A 22571-nucleotide genomic window follows, 5' to 3' on the forward strand; every position below is an offset into this window, starting at 1 on the left:
GAATCCTCGAGTAGATGATTACAATCCCCTTGAAATACAGATTTACAGTTATCGCTGTCACGAACCATGAGAAGTAATCTGCCTTCAGTTTTATGAGAGTTTTTCACTTTTTGGTACTTTGTGTGATTCCTTCAATATGTCACAACCTGGCGAAGGGGTGATAGGATAGAGTAGAAACTTTACATTTGTATCAAATTCCATCAGCAGGACCAGAATCATATCTGCAAAAGAGAAATTCATTAGTGTGTCTGTGTGTGTAATTTAATAGCCATCGTTTGTATGCGTAACTATTTTGTTTATGTGCGTGGTATTTGCATGTGCTGGTGCGATGCCGGGGGTGGCGCGGGCGCAGCCGACCCGCGGGTTATCATTTCCTGTTCTTATTTTAAATTTTACAACATAATATTTTTTGCTTACGGCGGGAAGCTGAAGCGCTGTTATTACTTTGTCTGCTGAACATTTTTGAACGATCAGGGATGCCATAGTGGTAAAAAGTTTTATATTCGAATTTTGTAAAGTGCTTATTGAAGTGCTTTCTGCACCGGTAATGTTGGCTTTTTACTTTTTGTTTATAAAGTATGATTAGAAATACACATTCTTGCTATTTCACTTGCAACAACCAAAAGACCTGTAATGTTTAAATCCACTGTTACCATACTTTTTTCTCAACCTACATGGGTTGTCGGCACAGTCGATTCGGACGATAAAATGGCGAACAACAATAATTTTACTGTTTATACACGTAATTGTTTATTAGGGCGAGCTCTGGACGCCGGCGCACTTTGTCGGTCGATACGTCAATATGATTTTATTACGCGCGATTCGCTGCGCTTGCACCTATGTGTACGCACCTTTATGATTTGCGATTCGAATGCAACACTCGACCTAACTTGACTGTTTGAGAATTCTACTTTTTTTCAGTCATTGTTTCTGTTCAGTAGCTTAAAATGCTGTGTCCAATCCAATACTCAAATTAAATCCTGCATATTTTTATTTTTTTGCAACAGGACATGTTTTATCCAATCCAGTGATTATAATTGAAGATCATACATAACACAACACTAAATCCAATTACGCCTTAACAGCCCAATCAGAAGAAACCGCTCTCAATAATCAGCCACAAACAAACAACACAGCAAATGATGTTCTTCCTAAGGACCTAACAAAGGCAAAGTCAAAACATGGGTCCTTTGATCAGAGTCCAATTAAACGTGTTCTAGGAAATCACTTAATGAGTTGCAAGTAAACAGCTGTGGCCCGTTGCCATTACATGATGCACTTTACGTCAGTAGACTAAGTAGAATAGCAGGTGCTGGGTATCACTGGTCCTTATGGATTCTGGTCTTTGTGGGCAAGATTAAAGTAAATTCTACGGCTAAATGTTTCGTTGTCAAATAAAGTCTCTTTGGAATTGGTTGAGTTATGTTAATAAGATTCTTATTTGATGTCTTCGTTTTGGTGTCCAGAGATTCTATTTGCCATAATTTTAGGTATCAACCTTGGGGATTGCAAGAGCAATCATTTGGTGTGTTTATGTTTGTTGTTAAGTCAAAGTACATCATTTTGATTATAAGTACTTAATCGCTAAGGATTAGTTTAGATTTTAATTTAGAGCTTATTTCATTCAAATTTATAGCTCAGACACAGAAACAGTAAGCCGATTTTTCAGGCAATACTGAAACCTTAATCCATCCCATATAAAATAAAAAGCACAATAAAGCGCAATGAATCGCTCGAACACGCTTCAAGCGCTGACCGGTAGCGCACACGTCATCCGTATAGGAGTGCGCTTGATTTGTTTAGACAGCGGCGATCACAAGGCGCGCCCGATCAGCCTGTAACATTTCCTCTTTACGACCTCCCCAACTGTGGAACACTTTGTATAGTTATCCGTTGTTTTATCAATTTCAATAATTTATCACTTGCGTCGAAAACGGAACGCGTCCGTCGCCACTTCTTACAGCGTGTGATTCTTGATGTTCAGAAGTAAACAAGCAACTGTTACGATTGCTGATGGGATTTTTATGACGGTCGTTGTAATCCGTTGGGCAAGATTTAGTCATATATTTGTTGCGTGTTTCAATATTGTTATTGGTTATATTGACTTGTTGAAACTTGGTTTTCGTAGCACATGTTTAACTTGAAGGAACCTATTTTAAAAAGCACTGAATCTTACAAGTTTTTTTTTCTTCTAACTTGAATCTCACTCCGATTCTCATTGCGAAATCTTCTAAAGCAAGCAACACTTGAATATCTTTGCTCCGAACTCTATTGCAATAAAAATGCAGTTTAGACATAATGAGACACAATAGGGTACAAAAACCGAATACAAATCTAGTAAAAGTTTCGCGTAAAATAAATAACATTCCTGTAATTTACAATACTTGGTATGTTGACAAATGGTGTTAGGAATTGGCGACGGGCGCGCCACCTAGGGCGCGGGGCTGTAAACTCCGGTCATTAATGGGCTTTTTATAGACGTTTTAAACACTAATTAAGTAACTCCCTTGTAGTACGTTGGTTATTGCTGATGTATCGTCAAGATATACGTGTGGGGTACATTTTTATTGTATTAGATATAGACCATCAGATACAAATGGAACAAAAAAAATGAATATTTGCCGTAAAGCGAATTAGTGCTGCGAAGTATCCATATTAAGAAACGGAAACTGAGCCTATTTTTTGCAAAAGTGCAGGAGTGTTTATAAAACTAGGCAACTTCTTAGGTCAAATAATATGCAGGAGCTTTCCTATATTTCTAACTTCGTGTATTAAATGCGTCTTATAGAGTACCTTAAATAAGTCCTATTGCATTTTAATTCTTTATCAGACAAATAGAACCTACTAGAAGCTTCGAGCAGTTTACAATGCGTAAGTAGGGCTGTAATGTGTTGTCGAGCCGTTATCTATTGAAAACCATTTAACCCTCTTCTACGAAGTCTTTACAACTTATGTGGGAAGATAAGCCGTTGATTGATACTACGTTTAGTTTCATCACGTGAAATAAAAAAATTGTATACAAATGATGCTAATGAAACAGAATCGTACCAGTAAACGCCAAAATAGAAAAACGTCTTTTCATTCTAAGTACTTATAATCCGTTTAAAACATAAGGTTTGAAGCGATCTCATGTGAAAATAAAAGTCTGACATCGATATTAATTTTTATAGCACTCAAAAGTTGTAAAACTATTCTCCAAATACCTTTAATCTTGGTGAGGATAAATCTGTAAAACCGCTTTTGTTTGCGCTTTCAGTAAACATTGACAGTGAAATTATTGAATTAATAGATGTTACCCAGACTCTAGTTTCAATTGCGGAAGCTGTTTAGACAATACTATTGTTTGTTTAGGAATTCAATATGGAATTACCATTGACATCTTTCCTGGCTATAACCATTTCATTGTATTTTATATTTAAGCGATATTTTCTTGCTTCACTTTGATTTGTTTCAAGTTATGGATTGGCTTTTACATCATCTTCTTTATTTATACTTGTAAGTCACATTCATTATAAAATTGACCGCTACGATTATATCTGTAGTTCTAATTTAATGTTCAATTTTGCACTTAAAACTCATTAATCCTTAATGACCATTGATCACGTTATAGTGTAAACCTCACCCAAATATTGAGCTATCATGGACTTAATTACTTCACGAGGGGAGATCGGGGCAATTCGGAACAATTGACTATCATGTGTTAATTAAAATGGCTCGACGATAAATCTTCGCCCCGTGCGAATCGACGAGTGTTGCAAAATTACTAGGGATGATACTGGAACTATCTGAGGGTGACTGAAAATCTATTGTAATTGTTGGCAATTATTGCTACTAATTTTGCCCCTTGCTTCAGAAGTGGTAAAATAACTGTCACGGTCATTCCACCATTAATCGTTTCCTTCGTTAAGAAAAATATTCATAAAGATTCCTTTTTGTAATAGTGTGTTATCTCCTAACTCTAATTACACGTTCCGGATTGGTGGACTGATAAAGAAATTACTTGCCGATGGCTTTGTCCACACCCACCTAATACAATAATATTAGTTATAAGAATGTTAATTACATAAGCATATTTCGAGTAGATAATCGTTTTACTTGAGAATGTGGGGTTCGATTTTAATGAATTTTTGATGTTTTATTTATATTTATCCCGTGTCTCGTCGAGTTGATGCTAAAGTTAGGCCAGACACGCACGGGTCACTAGGCCTATGTCAGAGGTCGATTGTGAACGAAGATTTATTTTAGATGATTACTCGACTGTAATACGTGTTACCAGGTAATCTATAAATTTTAAGTAAAAGAGATTAAAGAAAAGTTTCATAAAAAGACGTAGGCCTAATTCACGCATTTAAATTTAAAGAAATCGTGACTCATTAGCAACAAATTCACACAATACAAAAATACCGTGTATTTAAAGTCGAACATTTGTTTGTGATTAGGTTGGAATTTTTCGCATCCATTTCATTGTAATTGCTTTGTACTAAATCTTTATTGTGGATCTTTCATCTCACCCACATGGTGAATAAAAACTATTGGTGTCCGTCTGGTCTATTGTTTCACGATTTCACAGAATATTTCGGAGAAACGTGCCCAATAATGCCCCGTATCTATTCACTTCCTTTCCGATAGTAAAAATTCTTCGCCCGCCTATTGTTTGTGGGCACAAAAATAATATTTTAATCGTTATTTAAACTTTTTTCGTGAATTACCCAGCCGACCCATGCTATTGTAATTTTTATTTTAGTTAGATATTATTATGTTAAGGATAGTGAGTTTGGTGATAGTGAATCGTATCGCAGGCATTCAGTTGTAAATTTTATTACTATTGTAAATGTTTTATACTGGTTGGATACAGGTAAAGAAAGCTTCTAGAATTAACCGAAGCTTTCTATGAGAATCATTAGAGTAAATACAGGAATATTTAAAACTTGTTTCTTTGCTGTTTAGTCTGTAATTTGGTAAAACCTGTATTATGTATTCCTCTGGATAATTAAGCCTACACAGTAGCAAATTTTTTTGCGAAATAAAAAACTGCCCTGCAACTTTGATCTGTTTTAGTCCCAAACTTTCTCAATCGGTATACTTAAGGAAAATCAAGCGCCCTTAGCTCAAAGGTTGTGCTTCCCGATCCCATAAAACCCACAAGGGATGGCTTGATGGCGTTGATGACGTCACTGGGATTTTTTTGGCGCATATTCAGTGGATTCCCGAAATAACGGTACCAGTCGGCCATTCCAAAGGGAGTTATTGGAACTGTGGTCATTTACGGAAACTTGCACTTTTTTGACACATCGTTTTTGTAGTTGCAGTTATACAATCAATTGTGTAATGTAGAGTGATTGATTGCAATATTAATAGAGTTGGTATAAGCCGGTAGAAGTCAAAGAAAATGTTTGAAGACCCACAAATTATGATGAACTTTCTAGATAATTTGTTAAATTGACAATTTCTTTGGGAAAGAAATTCAAAACCTTGTTTAACACAAAATAACAGATTTTATTTGCTAGAAACAGTAACAATGAATAGTTAACCCGTTGAATGGCTCAATAGACCTGTCACAACACTAACCCTGCCAAATCCACCCGTATCAATTCAAGTGCCCGTATGACCAGATTCGCCCACTTTACCCCATTTATAAAGATATCAATAACAAGATAAACTCGCCCCATGCAATACTATGACATTTCAATTGTAGGAATTTAATTGATTATTTGTGAACCGACGACATTATTTTGTGCCAAAATGTATTATGGGACCCCTCATTGTGGGCGATTATACAATTTCCTGAGGGTGTGTTAGATTCGCTAGCAGGTTTTTGGCAATTATTTGATATGTAGGTAATATTGTGTGGAACTATTTTCTTGGAGATTTTAGTAGTAGTGACTTAGCTATATCTGTTGACATGAATTAAGAAGAGTTGCAGTGTAACTCGATGCATGAATTATTCGTTCATTCCGCGTCTCATTCGTTCGTTTACCCTGTTAATGCGTGTTCGTGTGTCGTTCACTGTGGTGTTTATTGCTTTTCAATAGGTGTAACCGATGGTAAATTATGATTCTGTTAACCCAAATGTTGTTTGAAAGCATAAATACATATCTAAGAATCTCTTTGTACTTTTATGTGTTGTTTTGCTCACAATTCACGCACTAATTTAAAACAGTATCTTTCAATCATCAATGTTGTATTATAAAACAAGACAAATTCTCAGAATAGCCTTGCGCATTGTATCCACGCGTTTGCTATTTATAATTACAACTTAAAAAATCTCGTTCTGAAAAAGCTTATTTATCTTGCAGTTGTATGTAGAAATGGTATTTTAGTCGTTTGGAATAAGGTTCATAATCGTTTGAATGAATGGATGTTGTTTCGGCTTAGTAAGCAGGTAGGATTTTAAAATTTCGTAGCGATCTCGTCGCGACAACCCCTGCCGCCGATGTCGATGGGGTGGAGCGGAGCCGTCTCGCAGCTCGCGCCGTCTCGCTCGCTCCTCGCCGCTGCGGTTATCTCTGTCTCGCCTATTATTGTCATATCAAGATTCGAACATTGCATTTTGTTTCCAATTTTCAATTTAGTTTATATCGGATGTTGGCAAGAGCAAGACGTCTGGCGTGCCGCCATACTTCACTGTGCACGTGTTTATGTCGCGCGCTCGACTTATTACATATTTGAATTATTAGTTCGCGGTAAATAATTGAGTTCCTATTGTTGTTCGGAGTGAGTTATTGGACTTTGATAGTAGTACTGTTAAATGGAATTCATGGATTTCTTCAACACATTCATGGAGGACCATCATCATCATCATCAGAACTCGCACAGCGAGCCTCCGAAGATGCCGAATTTCTTCGAGGTTGATAAGAAAAAGGTTGGCTGACTGATTATTACTTATTAATTTAATTGATTGTACTTTTTTAAAGGTCTTTGGATTGTTTTCAGTTTTATTTTCAGGAAAAATATCTTTGAAATGTCAGTGACATGCCAGTAAAGATTAATGATCTTTTATGACATTTTTAACTTAGTTATAATTATGACTATTTGAAGAAAGGGGTTATTGATTTATGCGATTCTTCTGTATGAAAGTATGCTATTTGATATTTTTCCTGCTTCCATTATCAAGGAACTAATTTTATATCATTTAGATAGCAGTGTGTACACAGCTTGGCGGTATTGAATTTATTTAATTCTAATGATTTTGTTTATCCAAATAATGAGGCGCTAACGACCTTTAAATGATTTCCAAAGTTAATTAAGCGCTTGAATGAAAGCATTCAATAGAATGATTGTATGTTTGTTTGATTAATCAATTATTTACAACTAAACTAATTTGTAATTAGTTTGTTACATTGCAATATATTTCTAACAATGTAGGGTATCTATATAAATATGTAGTTATACTTTGTTGACTCACATTCATAGTGTTGCCAACATTGTTGCTCAGATTGCAATAATAATTCTGCAGATTATATTAGCACATAAAATTATAATTTGAATTCTCATTTTAATAATTCGAACTTCGAACACAAAATGAGTTAACGAACGGGTTTCAATGGCGGACTTAAACAATATAAAATAAATTAGTAATAAAATAGAGGAATGAAGCGTAAAAGATTTATACGAATATTAAATCGCTTAATAAAAACTGGCGATCTGTTTAAAGGGACCTTTTTATGTGGAAGTTAATTATAGTTTTATAATATAAAACGATACCGAATTAATATCGAGAATCGAGAAGCGGACCGATTAAAAAATGGATTCGATATAAATTAATTTTATTTATGAGATCTTTAATAGGCGTTTGATAATTGTGACATTTTGAATTAAAGTTATTGTGGATGTAGCTACCTATATGTATGTACAGATTTTGTTTGTTGTTTCTTAAACATAATTATTATCCTGGTAGGTCTAACATTGTTTTGGCTGGGTGGTCCTTATGGTAAAAATAGGCGATCCTAGTTACGCTGAAGGGTAACCAATTGGCCACCAATAGGGTTAGAAAATAAGTGCTTACTAAGTTAGTACCTACCTATATACTGGAAATGACTCAGACTAGTTTTATCACGTTGAGGAAAATTTATATATTTTTAAATAGGTAATGCATTACCTAGTTTAGGTACGCAGAACTCGGGAAAAACAAGATAGTAAGATTTCCCGATACGAATAGCTACGTACTGAAAGAAAAATGGATTTCATTCATTCTTATGATCGTTTTTATACTCTACTTAATTTTTGATAGTGATTAGATTTTTTATTTGCATCAATTTTAATTAAATTAAGATTAATTACTTATGACCTTGTTTCCAAATTAGGATTAAACTGGAAACCTAAATGGAAAATTTTAGAATCCTACTTATATTATAAATGTGAAAGTTTGTGAGAATGTATGGATGTATGTTTGTTATTCAATCACGCAAAAACGGCTGGACCGATTTGATTGAAATTTGGTATGTAGATAGGTGATACCCTGGATTAACACATAGGCTACTTTTTATCAACACACCACGCGTGCGAAGCCGCTGGAGGAAGGTAGTATAATATACATATGTCGGCTTTACACATCTTCTTTTGTTTACACATTTTTTTTCCTGATTGGGATGTCAGGGGTGGTCAAACTCTCGCCCGCTTACATTTATGACGCAGCTCAATTTTATTACCGGATAATGCGTGAAACGGATCGTTTTATAACGACAGCACTTCTTAATGATCGGATTAGAACCCTTCTTTATCCCTATTGATTTATTTCTACATATTACTTAAATTTTATTGGTCTAATTTTAAACGTTACATTTTTGAGTAATGGCGTCATGAAGGAAGATTATCTGTGGTTGTGGTACCAAGGTATAAGGGAAGTTATAATTGTAGGCTAGTAACAAAAGTATTGCAAATACGCCCGAAGCCGGGTGTCATTTGTATTTATACGTACAGCCAGCGATTGTTGGGCTTGGTAAGAAATTAGCATGTCGTCGCCGAGCGCACTGTGGCCATCCCCTCGCCCCGCGCGTGTTACTGTGTTGTGTGTTAAACACGCGAGGGTGTGTTGTGTACGCACACAGCCGCCCGAGAGCGTTGACCGAGCGTTTGTTCCACCTGCAAATAAACTGGACTCCATTCGCGGGACCAATAAATGCATGTTTCCATGTACCAACCATGTATTCATTAAGCACCTTATACGGTGAAAATCTTTGCTTTGTGAACACTTTAACATGCGATCTTTATGTCTATGTGTTAATGTTGTACATACAAACACCATAGAGAATTTAACACGTTTTATTATTTAGGCACAGCGTTTGAATAATTTGTTTAAATAGAAATCATTGTGAGTTATCGTCGGGACTTGTAATATTTAGTTGCCGTTTGTTTTTATGTGGGTAGGTGGAAATGGAATGTCGTGTTACATGAAATCAATTTAAGGATTTCCAATACCACAGTTAGGAATCTACTTATCAAGATAGCTGTCACTCATTGAAAAAAATCCTAATTCAGATAATCTATAGGTTATAAGGTAACCCAATCAAACCGTCGATTTTTTTTCGTTTTTTTACAATGCATTTTAACAGCCTATTTCAAACAATTTCATCTAAAAATAAATGCAATAATTACTCCAAGCTCCTTGTGTGCAAATGGCACTACAGCCCGGGCCTTACACAACATACAACTGAATGGATGCGCACGCGCAAGTGTGCGTCTCGCTAATGCCTCCGACACGCGCTCGACGTTTAGCGTGTTTCCCTATGAAGTGAAAACACCACGGAAAATGTTGGAAAAATAACTACATTTTGTAAAGAACTGAGAATTTTGCCGTTGCAATATGTTCTCATATTCAAATATTTTCAATATGGCTGACTGGAGAAATGTATTTGTATAGTGTAAAAGTTACTACAGTTTTAAAATATAAATAGTTATTTTTCGATCTGTATCTCAATTCCTCATAAACAACCAATGATTGACGTAAACTACTTTTAAAATATTTATAGAAATGTATAGTAATTATCTATTGTAATGTGGCTACGAAAGTTAGAATAAGAGCCAAATAAAAGAGATAAATATAGACGAAGGAAACTACTCAAACAGCCAAGACATCTTTCATCGCGGACAGGTAAAGAATTGGGATAAAAACACTGTTATTTACTTGGAAACTCGTGCTAGGTAACTAATGTTTTAAAAAAAAAAAAGGTATACCTAATTGCGAAAGTTTGCAAGGATGTACGTATGTGGATATGAGAGCATGTTTGTTACTCTTTCACTATAAACTATTGGATATATTTTGATGAATCATGCCAGTAAATTGACCTATAGATCTAAATTATAAATAGGCGACTTTTTATCTACGTCCAGTAAATATTCACTCGAGAGAAACCGCGGGCGGAAGCAAGTTAATCTGTACTTATGGTTTTATATAAAACGAGTAATACTTTAATTAATGTAGAAAAAACTAGCCTTGCTGATGATTTCTAAGGCTTTTGCAAAGAGATTTTTTTTGAAGTTAAAAGTAAAAATCGTCTAAAAACAAAATTAGTTTACCAACACTTTTTCCAATTCGGTATTTATCCAGCTTTACAGGGTTTTAACTTGTTCTAATGGTCAATTTATCGGTCAAAGTGATCTGAAAGAGTTTCCCATACGCTTTCTATTGCGTCACATTTTCACGAGTTCTTTCAATTTATTTTCGTAATAAATCCTGTTAGTGTGAAAAGAGCCAGAACGACAATCTATTAATGATTAGTTTTTGCAATGAATTGCTATTTCATGATTCAGTTGGTTTTTCCATGAATTTTCTAAAAAACCACGCCATTTTTTAAAGATTTAAAATATTTTTCGGTAGTGTTCGGTGATGAGTCCCTATTATATCAATTCTCTCATTCACATACCCAAAAATAAGAATAACCTAGATTTTATAACCAACAGACACTAATACTGGACATTACTACTCCATCAATACCAGTTTGCACTGGAGCCATCCGGCTAAAACCGGCGACAACCGGCTTAATCCCCAATGGATAATTGCGGCGAGCAATAGAAGGCTTTGCGCCGGATTAATTTTCCCCGCCCTAGTTGTGCCGCCCGCCCTACTGTCGCGTATTATTTCATATCGATTTGTATGTGTTTATTGGTTTTTGTTATGAGGTTAGAAAAATAATTATGGTTTTCATATTATTATATTAGTGACATTAACTTAGGTTTAAATAACGTTATAGTGGATTTATACAAGTAATTTTTTACCGATTTCGCAAAAAAGGAGGAGGTTCTTAATTCGTCGGATTTTTTTATTTTTTTGCGAGATTAACTACCATTAATAATATTGCCGGGACACTCGGTTGTAACTCGTTAAAGCACCTAAAACATAAGTTCAAAACTAACCAAAATTATCACAAAAAAAAATAATCATCACACCACAAATTATTGGCCACAAAATGATCTAATTTAGCACAGTTGGGAAAGTAATTCACACCCTCTGCACGGTCGGATGAGCAGAAATATATTTATTTACAATCGGCTTCTCCCCTATCATACGACGATACGGAACCCCAAAATGTTCATCTAATTGGAGATCAAAGAGAGGCGTGTAATCGTCTATACGGAGTGTATACTCTATCGCTGGGTACATTGATGTTGGAGATCTGGAAGTGGCTAGATTCTTGTACTTTATAATTTAAGCTACTCAGGTTATTTGCCAAAAGATATATGGGCTTGCTGCAGAGAAGTACCTACGTATGTAAAGTATAGGAAAAAGTTGTTTTTGCGCTTTTATTGTTAGGGTGATTGTAGATAATTGTTGGTGCTATGCCAATAAGCAGGGGCAGGATATTTAAATATTTTGATTTCTCTTACAACTTAAAAATACAAAAAAAACCTTTTAGACCAATACTTAAGTGAATTGAAATAAAAGGATTTCCGATTAAATAAAGTACCTATGGGACCTATTTCACTTAGAAATCCCGAATCATTATTCCAAAAAATATTTTCAAGTACTTAGGTACGCTCGTCCTTAACACGCATTTCACTAGCCACATCCAGTGAGAGCACGCATCCTTGCCCACATGCGTTGATGACCACGCGGCTATTGTTTTCGTGAATAACGCGATTACTTGCCCGGAATAATTCCAGAGGGCGCCACGGCTGGACATAAGCTGCCCACTATTATGTAGTTTTATGTACAAGGAGTATATAATGTGAAAGTCTTCCGACTGTTATTAATTGCGTGGAGAACTTAATTTGTGTCTATGAATCGGTGGGCTGGAATCTTTGGAAACTGTTTTGAAGTCAAAGTTAGAATTTGTGTTCTATTTAGTACATATTTTAAATCGACTTCTTCGAGATTTTGGAGATAAATAAAAAACTCTATTTTAGTGGTTTCATTCTATCGCATAATGAAGCTTCGATTACGTATTCGTATAGTTACTATGTTTCAGACCAAAAACTTTCATACCTATCAAGAATATTGAATTTGGAGTAGGTAACATTTTATAATACGCATCAAATCAATCAATGAAACTCAATCTAAATTAGAACAGACAAAATCATTACGTCAAATGGGAACACGCTTACCTATCATCACTCTCACGAATTGTTCTATCTCAACCATTAATTCAAATCAACATCAAACAAGTATAAATTAATCTAATTGTTAGTAGAAATGTTCTGTAATTACATATGTGCGATGTTACCTATCAATCTGGTAAAGTGAACCTTTCAAATGAGAAGTAATTTATGAGTAAACACGCAGTATGGGAATCACTTAGCACTTTCATACTGGCTATCAAACGCACCGATTGGGAACGACCCATTCATAACAGAACCAAGAATATTAGTTCCTCGTGTATTTTCACGAGAAATCACACTTTCGACACCAGATTTTGTTTGAATGGGTCGTGTGGAAGTTGATTTGATATTCAATTTGAACGTGGATTTGTTTGGAGAAGAACTAATGATAATTTCACGTCTTAATCTTTTTTCTTGTTATGTATGCGATAGGTATAGATGTTTTATTTCATGAAAGCTTTGCTTGTGCGTTCAGGCACATTGTCTTTGGATGCGTAAGCTCGGTAGCGTGGTTAAGTCGCCAAGTCATACCTACTAAGACAATATGCATGTGCATTTACACATAAAAGAAAAGCTTGCCCGCTTTCATGAAACATTTCGGTTTCGTTTCTTTTTGTCACATTGAACCTGCGAAATAGTGTTTACTTCGCTCGGGTATTAATCAATAACTCATTTAATCCCGACGTTGCATAAATCTCTACGCATTATTTCTTTCCTTGAGCCTAGAATAAGTCTTCGTTCTTTGAATAGTAAAAACCGTTACAGTTTGGTTCCATCGGCCATCATTGGTCCGCCATTACGCGAAGCACTTTGATTTCGACACTAGACACAGCTATCAATTGAGGCATTGTTTTTGCGGCCAACGCCCTCACGGCTACTTTGCCATGTTTTACATATAATGCGTTACTTTATACAAGTCATAAGCGAAAGCGATTTAAAGAAAACCTCAGTAATTACAAAATGACAAGTATTAATGATTTTAAAACAATTTCACTGTACGTACTGATATTCTTTTGCAACATTTAAATTTTATCCTAAAAGACTAAACAGAAATTTCAAATAGAATATACCTCGTTGAATATTTTATCTCCCAATAAAAATCCTGCATTGTATTTGTCTAAAACCAATAAATAGACAGTAGTAAGAAAATAAACATTTCGTGATTACACTTACGATTTCCAAGCACATCTCCTTTCAAACAATAGTTTTCAACTTTCCTTAAAGCAGTTACTGTAAAATTATGCAAGCAAATTGTCCTAAGTAGTAACATTAAGTGGTTCCTCTCTTCTGAACAATGGAGCGGAGATATCGCTTACACTTACAACTTGTTCCACTCGTGTAAGTTTGTTTACCTCATTACAGCTCCGGTTAAAACTGTGCTACGGTACAAAGACGACACCTGCGTCTTCGAAAACTCTCTCTCTCTTCATTATTCCATTGATTTCAGCTTTAACTGACTCACTGCAAACAGCTATTGGTAAACGACCACCAAAATGTGTCAATTCCAAAAGAACAATTGTCATTTTTTGTTTAAAATAACTTCTTCTACTTTATGTTGTCGATTTCATTCAAGAATTTTAGATACTTCTTTGTTTTATTTGACCCCATCGGCGTTATGTAAAATACAACTTTAACTTGAAAATAATAGATGTTAACCAATTTAATGCTTAAGCTTGTGACATCTTCATCAACAGTGAATCTTTTCACAATTTGTATTCACTTCCTCATCAATGCATTTGTAATAAAATGCATGTGTTACTGTACAATTGTTACTAAAATCGTGAGCTTCTTCGAATGTACGTTTTGTTACATTGACTTCAGTTGCAGTTGCAGATTCAGCTGATTTGCTATCAGGATTCTTATCTAAATAGTTTTGTGTGGGAAGCCGATTAGATCTTACATGTGTCTCACGATCTGCTAACTGTATTTCATTAATTATTCCGTTGACTTTAGCTGCTATTGGATTATTATCGCTGTAGGAAGTTCGTATATCTTCTTGTGATTTCTAATCTTCTCTTTCGCTATCGTCTACATTTATTTACGGTGGAATTGCTTCTTCCGATAGATTTTCTTCTACATTCTTGTTGTTTCGTTTTCCTTTTGATTATATTTTGTGTGCATGAGTATGTGTTGTGTTCGTTGTTTAAAACTCCTTCAGTGTATTCTGCTGTCTTAAGTAAGTAAACAAGTACTGCAGTGCGTGACTACAAGAATTAACAACTTAGCATTTGACACTTATCAATACATTTTAATTTATTACAAATGGAAAACTGCGTCGCTTATAATTATATAGCATTCGAGCGATATGCAAGCGATCACTTGCTACAATATGGGTCACATTATCTTGGTAATGTGCGCGAATACACGACCAGACATTACCATTTAACTGCTCTTACTGATTGCAATGAAACATTGTCATTGTTGCCTTCGACGCAATGGAAAATCAATTTCCTCAGTAGATACATACGTACCAGTCTATTTATGTAAACCGTGCTTTGTATTGAACTAGTAATTATACTACTCAGTAATATAATGTTATGATTATTTGTTACAATGTTTTATTAAAAGAAGCGCAGAATATAGGACAAAAGAATAAGGTTGTTATTGCAGAAATTAATGGTGGGCGTATTGCATTTAAGAATACACTTCAAATTGCAGGGTAGAAGAAATAAAAAGATTTGAATGTTGTCTCTTAAGTAGATTTATTTAATAGTTAGACTGAAGATGAAAGAAACACGTTGAAACAATAAATAATACGAAAGCGTAATAAATTCGCGAAATTAACAGCATAATGCATCACGCTATAAATCGTAGACGTAAACGCAATAGCAATCTATTTGTTATTAAACAAAACACGAACAAACGCAGAAACTAGTCTAACACCGACCATATTGTATGCAAAGGGGAATTTATCCAGTAATTTCTCCCGTAAACCATCAAAAGCAATAAGTATAAATCTCTTGCATTACCATAAACGCTGTTACTATTATGTTTAGATACCCACCACGAGTTTATTTATAAACGCATCCTTCTTAAATATTACGCCTTTAAATTATTGCAAGCAATTTGAAATTGTCTCGCGGCGGGCGCAGGCGCACGTTAGCGCACAGACGTTCGTACAACGTCTAAAATGTTATTTAATGTACCCCCATGTGTCGACAAGTGTTCGTGAAAATTGTATATTGAAACTAGCGCTTTAAGATCGCACAGGTATAGATGAACATACAGATGAACTCTATATAGAATCACTTATAGATTGGTGAAAATTTGTTCAGCAATTTTAAGCTTATCGTGAATAAACAAACAGACAATTGTGTCTGAAGACTTTTATAACAATGTAGTGAAACATGAGGTTGTTATAACTGCTTATAATAATGTAGTGATATAACATGAGGTTGCCTAAATGCAATCAATGATAACTAAAACGGATTTGATACGGATAGTTGACCCGTATTGTGATTTGAAGAAAGTTGCATACATTGTCTGACACAAACTTGTTTGTTTGACATACCGGTACCTGACTTTCGATATAGATAAGATAGCTTTTACTTGATAGAGAAGTGCTGTAGATAACATGTAGTGGACTGGTATTCAGCATTTCTTTTTGACAATGCTGGCCGTTTCATCTATTTGTTACGTCCTAATAACAGGAAATGTGACTCAAAACTGGAATGTATAGTCTTCCCAATGAAATTTCGTCTATGGTAGCAGAAGTACAACGCACTGTATTTCACTGTATTTTCATATAAAAATTAACCGTCTTACCACAAAAACTTTTAAACGTCAGTTTATGCCTTGTCTAAAAAAATGTCAAATTATGACGTTGACATATGGTTCATTTTGCAGCCAAAATTTTATTAGACAAGTGTAAAACAGGGTTTAAAGTTTTTGTAGTAAGGCCCTAAGTCTTTTGAAAGAATTATTACGACAATGATAAAGATGATTACGATAGCATCAACTCATAAGTTACTTGTAAACCTGCGAAAAATTGATCCAAAGAAGCCATATTAAAGATATCAGGCCTAATAACTTCAATAATATTTTATCTAAGGTCTAAGTTATAAAAATCCTTCAATAAATCGTATGTTGGCACACAATAGTCTATCAGAATGGACTCGCCTACGTCAAATTGAGCGTTTGGAATATAAACGTAATGGCGACTACACCTTGTAACATTTACTGAATCAGTGTTGCCCATTTGATTTATGTTATTCGATATATCATGCGTTTGTTCGTCCTTTTTGCAATATTCAATTTGATTTTATTGTTTTTGAATGACGGTAGGTCTAATTCAATACTCAATTCTTTATAAGCATCAATTGTAAGTCGCACGAGACGTTCAAATCAATGACGGTGTTTAGTATCTACAGGGGCCCGATTCTCCTAAGTTAATAATGTCAAAATCGAATAGAAATCGAATCGCAATATGATCGCAATAGCAGTTTTAACCATATCGGGCATTCTGCTACTAATAAAAGACCAATCGTATTCGATTGACATTTGATTGGTGTGCGATTGGTCTGCTATTTTGGTGATTTTGGTCTATACCAGTGGTTCCCAAACTTATTTTGTCTAATGCCCACTTTGAGAATAAATATTTTTTTAGCGCCCCCATTTTTTAGGGTTCCGTACCCAAAAGGGTAAAACGGGACCCTATTGTTTTCGCTCTTCTGTCCGTCCGTCTGTCACCAGGCGGTATCTCATGAACCGTGATAGTTAGAGAGTTGAAATTTTCACAGATGATGTATTCAGTGCCGGTTTTAACTCTACCAGCGCCCTGGCCAAGATTCCTATGGCGCCCTCCAACTGCAATTCAAATCCTTTTGAAAAACAGAGACATATGTAGTTACCGATTGCGCGAGCGAAGCGAGCGCGAATTTTTTTTGCAAAAATTATGTAAAATGTAGCCCAATCGTACATAAGTTAATGCTGGTTGGTGAATGCAAAAACACGGGAACGTAGCTTCTGATTGCGCGAGCGAAGCGAGCGTGAAAATTTTATATTTTAGAACTCAAAAGAAAAATTAATTAAAATGTAGCCCAAACGTACATAATAACTCTTTGTTGGTGTTGGCGCCTATGTATTAAAATTTTAGGACTTAAAGTAGTACCGTAAATAAGAAAGTTCATATGGAAACTAGAAGTTACTTTCTTATTAATAAAATGTGATAAAAAATTCAAGCGGAAAGTAAAGAAACCGCGAGTAAAGCGAGCGCGAAAATTTTTGAGTTTTGGGACATAAAAGTAGTGTTTGTTCGAGAATTTCTTGAATTAAACACAAATTAAAAGAAACCGTGACTGGATCGACATTCAGCTGTATGTGTTTGTTTCTTCGGTGCTCCAACTTTCCGAGTTTGAGCAATCTTTTGTTGTTGTTGAGAGTAAATAAAATTACAAATGACCCCCCAGGCCTCTACACAACGCCCCCATTTTCTTTCTGGGTCTCTTACCGCCCCCCTTGAGACCTGTAGCGCCCACAAGGGGGCGTTATCGCCCACTTTGGGAAAGACTGGTCTATACGGTAGTTTGCTGTACAATCATTTTGCAATCGTAAATCATTTGCAGACAAAATGATTCATTATTGAATGACAGAAAAGGATAAAAACGTTTATTTCAAAGAAAAAATAGCGGAGTGCCACATACGCTTCAATCGTAATCGAGTCGGGATTGGATCTCAGTCGAATCGAGTCGAACGTGAATCGTATGTTGCTTAAGTAAAATTAGGAGAATCGGGCCCCTGGTAGCTTGCTATTAATGATTTTAGTACTGAAATAGATTACGCTCGAATTCTGTCAAACAAAACTATATTTCACTAATGAATTATGTATTTTTATTCATAAAATATCGATTTAAAATAACCTTGAGTCAAAGGCCGAATCGATAAAATGTGTATAGGATTCTAGCAGTAGGATTGTTGACGACATCGAGTAAACTGCGATGATTGGCGCTTATTGTATTATTGACGTACATAAGTATCGATCGTAAAGCTGTGGCAACGACTAATAATGTGTGCGATCGAATCGCGCACCGTTTGTGATTCAAATTGATTTTTTGTATCGATATCGATGTTAGGTTTTCTGTCGGATTGTCTATAGATTTAGTTAAATTATTTTTGAAGCCAAGCTTTAGTTATAAAAATAATTATGCATTTCTTCTGTTGAAGTGATTTATTTGTACAATATTTAATCAACATTGTATCGAGACTTGTGCACGTAGGCGCCTTGTGTTTCTTTGTAATTCCAAGCGAGAATTTATCGATAATGTCAATCACTAGTTTACTATTTATGATCTTCATTGTAATCACAATTTTATTGTTTCAAAACTATTAAATTGCATATTTTATGTTATTTATAACTTTGTCCCATTTTAGTTATAAATGACTACATTAACATACATGTCAATGATTATTTAACACAAATTGTATAACCAGGAAACGTGTGATGTGCGTACGCAGACAAATAATACAAAAAATATACTATTTTGACGCTTCATGGAATAATAGACTTCAGAATATGATGAGAAAATAATTCCTTTTTTTAAATCTGTGCAGTTGGTACGGTTCAATGATTATGTTTTGAAAATATTTATTTATTTATTCAAGCGGAAGGGGAGACTCGTTAATTGGCACATCACAATAGAGATTACGGAGATTAGCCGGCCAGTTTTGTGATTCAAATATGGCGGCGGTGGGCGACTGTATCCCGGCCCTGTTATGATAATATTCCCGTCATTTCATACAATAATTTGTGCGGGAATTGTTCGGGTGGACGTTGTTATACCCTTATAACACTGTCAACGTCTGTTTTGCGATAATTGGAATGCATAATGTAGTGTCTTACCCTATGAGAGTTACGACTGACTTACCATGAAGTTCGGGGTCATTTCTAAGAAACTGTCGATTGCTTTGTCATGGATTTATTTTTGAATTTCTAAAGATTGATTTTCTGTGTAATTTTTTTGAATTAATTTTCTGGTTTTACTTGTATGGAATACTGGTTTTCGTATTTTAATAATGTGAAAGATACATAACGAATTTAGTATTCTGCGGCTAAAACTGTAAATGTATTTACGTTTCGTTAGACACGTGTTACCCAGGTGTTGTTACATTAGCCGTGTCGGTGTCAATAGACGATCATAAGCGTTTGCGCGAGCGAGGGCTTGACTCTTAATAGCGGCAACAGGCGATCGGCTCTCGCATCAATCTTCTCGATCGTCACTGTCGACTCGGACTCGCCCCCCGCGATTAATCACCAGCCAGAACGTTTTCGATTAGCGCCGGATAGCACACACCGAATAAAAAAGCACGTTCCATTTACGAACGATCAACGTACACCATTTGTTTTAGCGTTTAGTCGCGGTCAAATAATGTCCCGCTCTCGAAGGGTTAATAGGAATACGTAATGGTTTTTTTGCAAGAACTATTTTTAATGAGTATACAAAGGTGTTAGGCGGAAACAGGAAGTGTCAAATGGCGTTTCGTTGTCTCTCCACGGCCCAGTTCTTCGTAGCGCTAAGTGCGTCGATGTAATTGCCCGGGCAATGCAAATAGCTTGGTGTTTGATCGCATGTACGCCGGCGCCGACATGTATTCGAGCTATGGGACACTTCTGCTCGCTCGTCAATGTAAACCGGACGAGTTGCGACGGATTGTTTAACGGGATTCCCTTTGTTTGACTATGATGTCAGTATCACGCTTTCGCGTCGTCACGAGGTGTTCTTACGTTAATCGTTTGTCGATATCCCTAAAGCGATCGGATTTTCCTTAAGATGAACTGAATATTGACATTAGAAATTATAATCCACCAAACATCTACAGATTAAATGAATCAACTAACTATGGATCAAAATGTTCCACGGGTGGGCAATTGTAACTTCTGGTGTTAATTTGTTTATTTATAGCGATGTCACGATTAACGGCAGATTAGATGACAACGGAACACAACCATCCAAAACATAATCTGAACGAAATCAAATATTTTATTATAACCGTTAAAAGCATGACCAATATTTTAGAGATGATAGCTAGACAGAGTCCTGACAATAATAAGAAAACAAATGAACATCTACACAAGCCTACTAACACAAACATGTACTTACCCAAAACAAAAGCGGTAGGCACTAATTATAATACAATACCTACTTCGTCGGAACCAATGAACCGACTCCATACTATCTGGCAGTTACGATACGACAGTGTTATCAGCATTCAAATTACTGAGTGCAGTCAAATGGCGGATATTGATGTAATTATGGTGGAGACACGCCTTCTGAGGCTTTTGGAATTTCCAGGAGCCTTATCGGACCCCTGGGTGCCTGTGTAATTAAATTTTGAAACGTGTTTGCGAAAGTTGAAGTTGACTGTAACAATATTGAAAGACATAACATGGAAAATCGAATTTAAGAACTTTGAATCCTTCTCTAATGATTTTCTCTGTTCATCATTCGCAAAATTTCATGTATCGGGCTACTAAAAGGTTTGGAATTTTTGAAAATTGAAATTTGGATATAAGTGTCTACATGACTAATCCTACTGCTTAATTTACTTGTCCACGAAACAATTTTGGGTCCTCACCGTTGCACATACAGTACCCTTTCTTCATCATCATCATCATCACCCTATAGCAGTCCACTGCTGGACATAGGCCTCTCCAAGTGCACGCCACTGAGATCGATTTTCGGCTGCTCGCATCCAGCTCCTGCCAGCCGTCTTGCGCAAGTCATCACTCCACCGTGCCTGAGGACGTCCTACACTACGTTTGCCGAGGCGTGGTCTCCACTCTAGAACTCGTTTACCCCAACGGTTATCGGTTCTTCGGCTAATATGGCCAGCCCTCTGCCACTTCAGCTTGCTGATTCGGTGGGCCCTTTCTTCACACGTTACAAATTCCTTCTATCTATATAAAGAATGATTAGTCCAATTTAATAGTCAGCTGAACACCTATCTAACCTATGAGAATTAAATAAGGTGTAATGCAGTTCCGATGTTTTCTGAACATGCGGGTGCACGTGGTTGAATCGCTTGGCTGAGCATCACTTCCTTTATTGAATATTAATATGCTCGTATATTCATTAAAGCTACTGTTTTATGGAAAACGACGTTTTTCTAAGTCCTTTTAGTTGTACCCGCAAATTGTTGTGTATGAATTATGTGATTGGGGTTGCTCGTTGAGAATTTAACACTACATACATGAATTACCTGACTGGCTGGTCGTTTCGGAACACGTTATTTTTCTACATCATCATTAATTTCGATTTGAGTTCCTTTCTAGTTTCCCAAATTACATTATTTACCCTACCCATTGTCCATTTTTATCCAAAAACACTCCAAAGATTTACCACTCCCAAGTTCACGATCATCTTCATCAAAATAATGTTCTGTTTCTTTTTTTTCCAGTTGTACGAGATCAGCGATGATCCACAAAGGAAGGAATTCCTGGATGACCTGTTCTCCTTCATGCAAAAGCGAGGTAAGTCCATTTCCCACATCATTCATTGTTAAGGCCGTGGCTTGAGGTGCAGCGGGAGCGATATTGAAATCTTTCGTCAGAGCCAAAATTGGAAGTGGTATTATTGAAGTTATCCTATAAGTAACAAATACTGTATAAACCGCGTCTACGTCTGTTTGTTTTGTAGTATCTGACGCATTTGCAGCATTTGCATTTCGATCAGTATTATCAATTTAAGTTTCAGAGTTAGTAGTATTAGATAAGTCATGTTTTTTGTCATCAATTATTTGTTAGTGTTCACTGAGATCCATCGAGATTCTTTTAGAACTAGCCTCTGTGTCAAAATCGCTACATCTCTATCCGAAACCTCATCCTCAACTTATTTTGATTAATCCTTTGTAACGATTGATATTCATTGTAATTTATCACTACTCCAAATGCTCCATTCACAATCATCGATCCGAATGATACGAACCAATCCGCCGTAGTAAGATATCTGTTCGGCAACAATTAATTCTGAAACAGGGGTCAACCTATTATGGTCTTTAGATACAAATCAGATACAGGGTAATATCAGTCATTGGTTGTATAA

General features: G+C 35.8%; 1 protein-coding gene across 1 annotated transcript in view; it reads left to right on the forward strand.

Moving 5' to 3' along the window:
- LOC124638060 (protein dead ringer) overlaps positions 1 to 22571 on the forward strand; it is a 106436-nt gene that overhangs the window by 42467 nt on the left and 41398 nt on the right. The window contains exon 5 of the mRNA XM_047174866.1: positions 21928 to 22000. Coding sequence (XP_047030822.1) covers positions 21928 to 22000 — 73 coding nt within the window. The remainder of the gene's footprint in view (positions 1 to 21927; positions 22001 to 22571) is intronic.

The sequence above is a fragment of the Helicoverpa zea genome, chromosome 17 (assembly GCF_022581195.2).
Source record: "Helicoverpa zea isolate HzStark_Cry1AcR chromosome 17, ilHelZeax1.1, whole genome shotgun sequence".
Taxonomy (NCBI): Eukaryota; Metazoa; Arthropoda; class Insecta; order Lepidoptera; family Noctuidae; genus Helicoverpa; species Helicoverpa zea.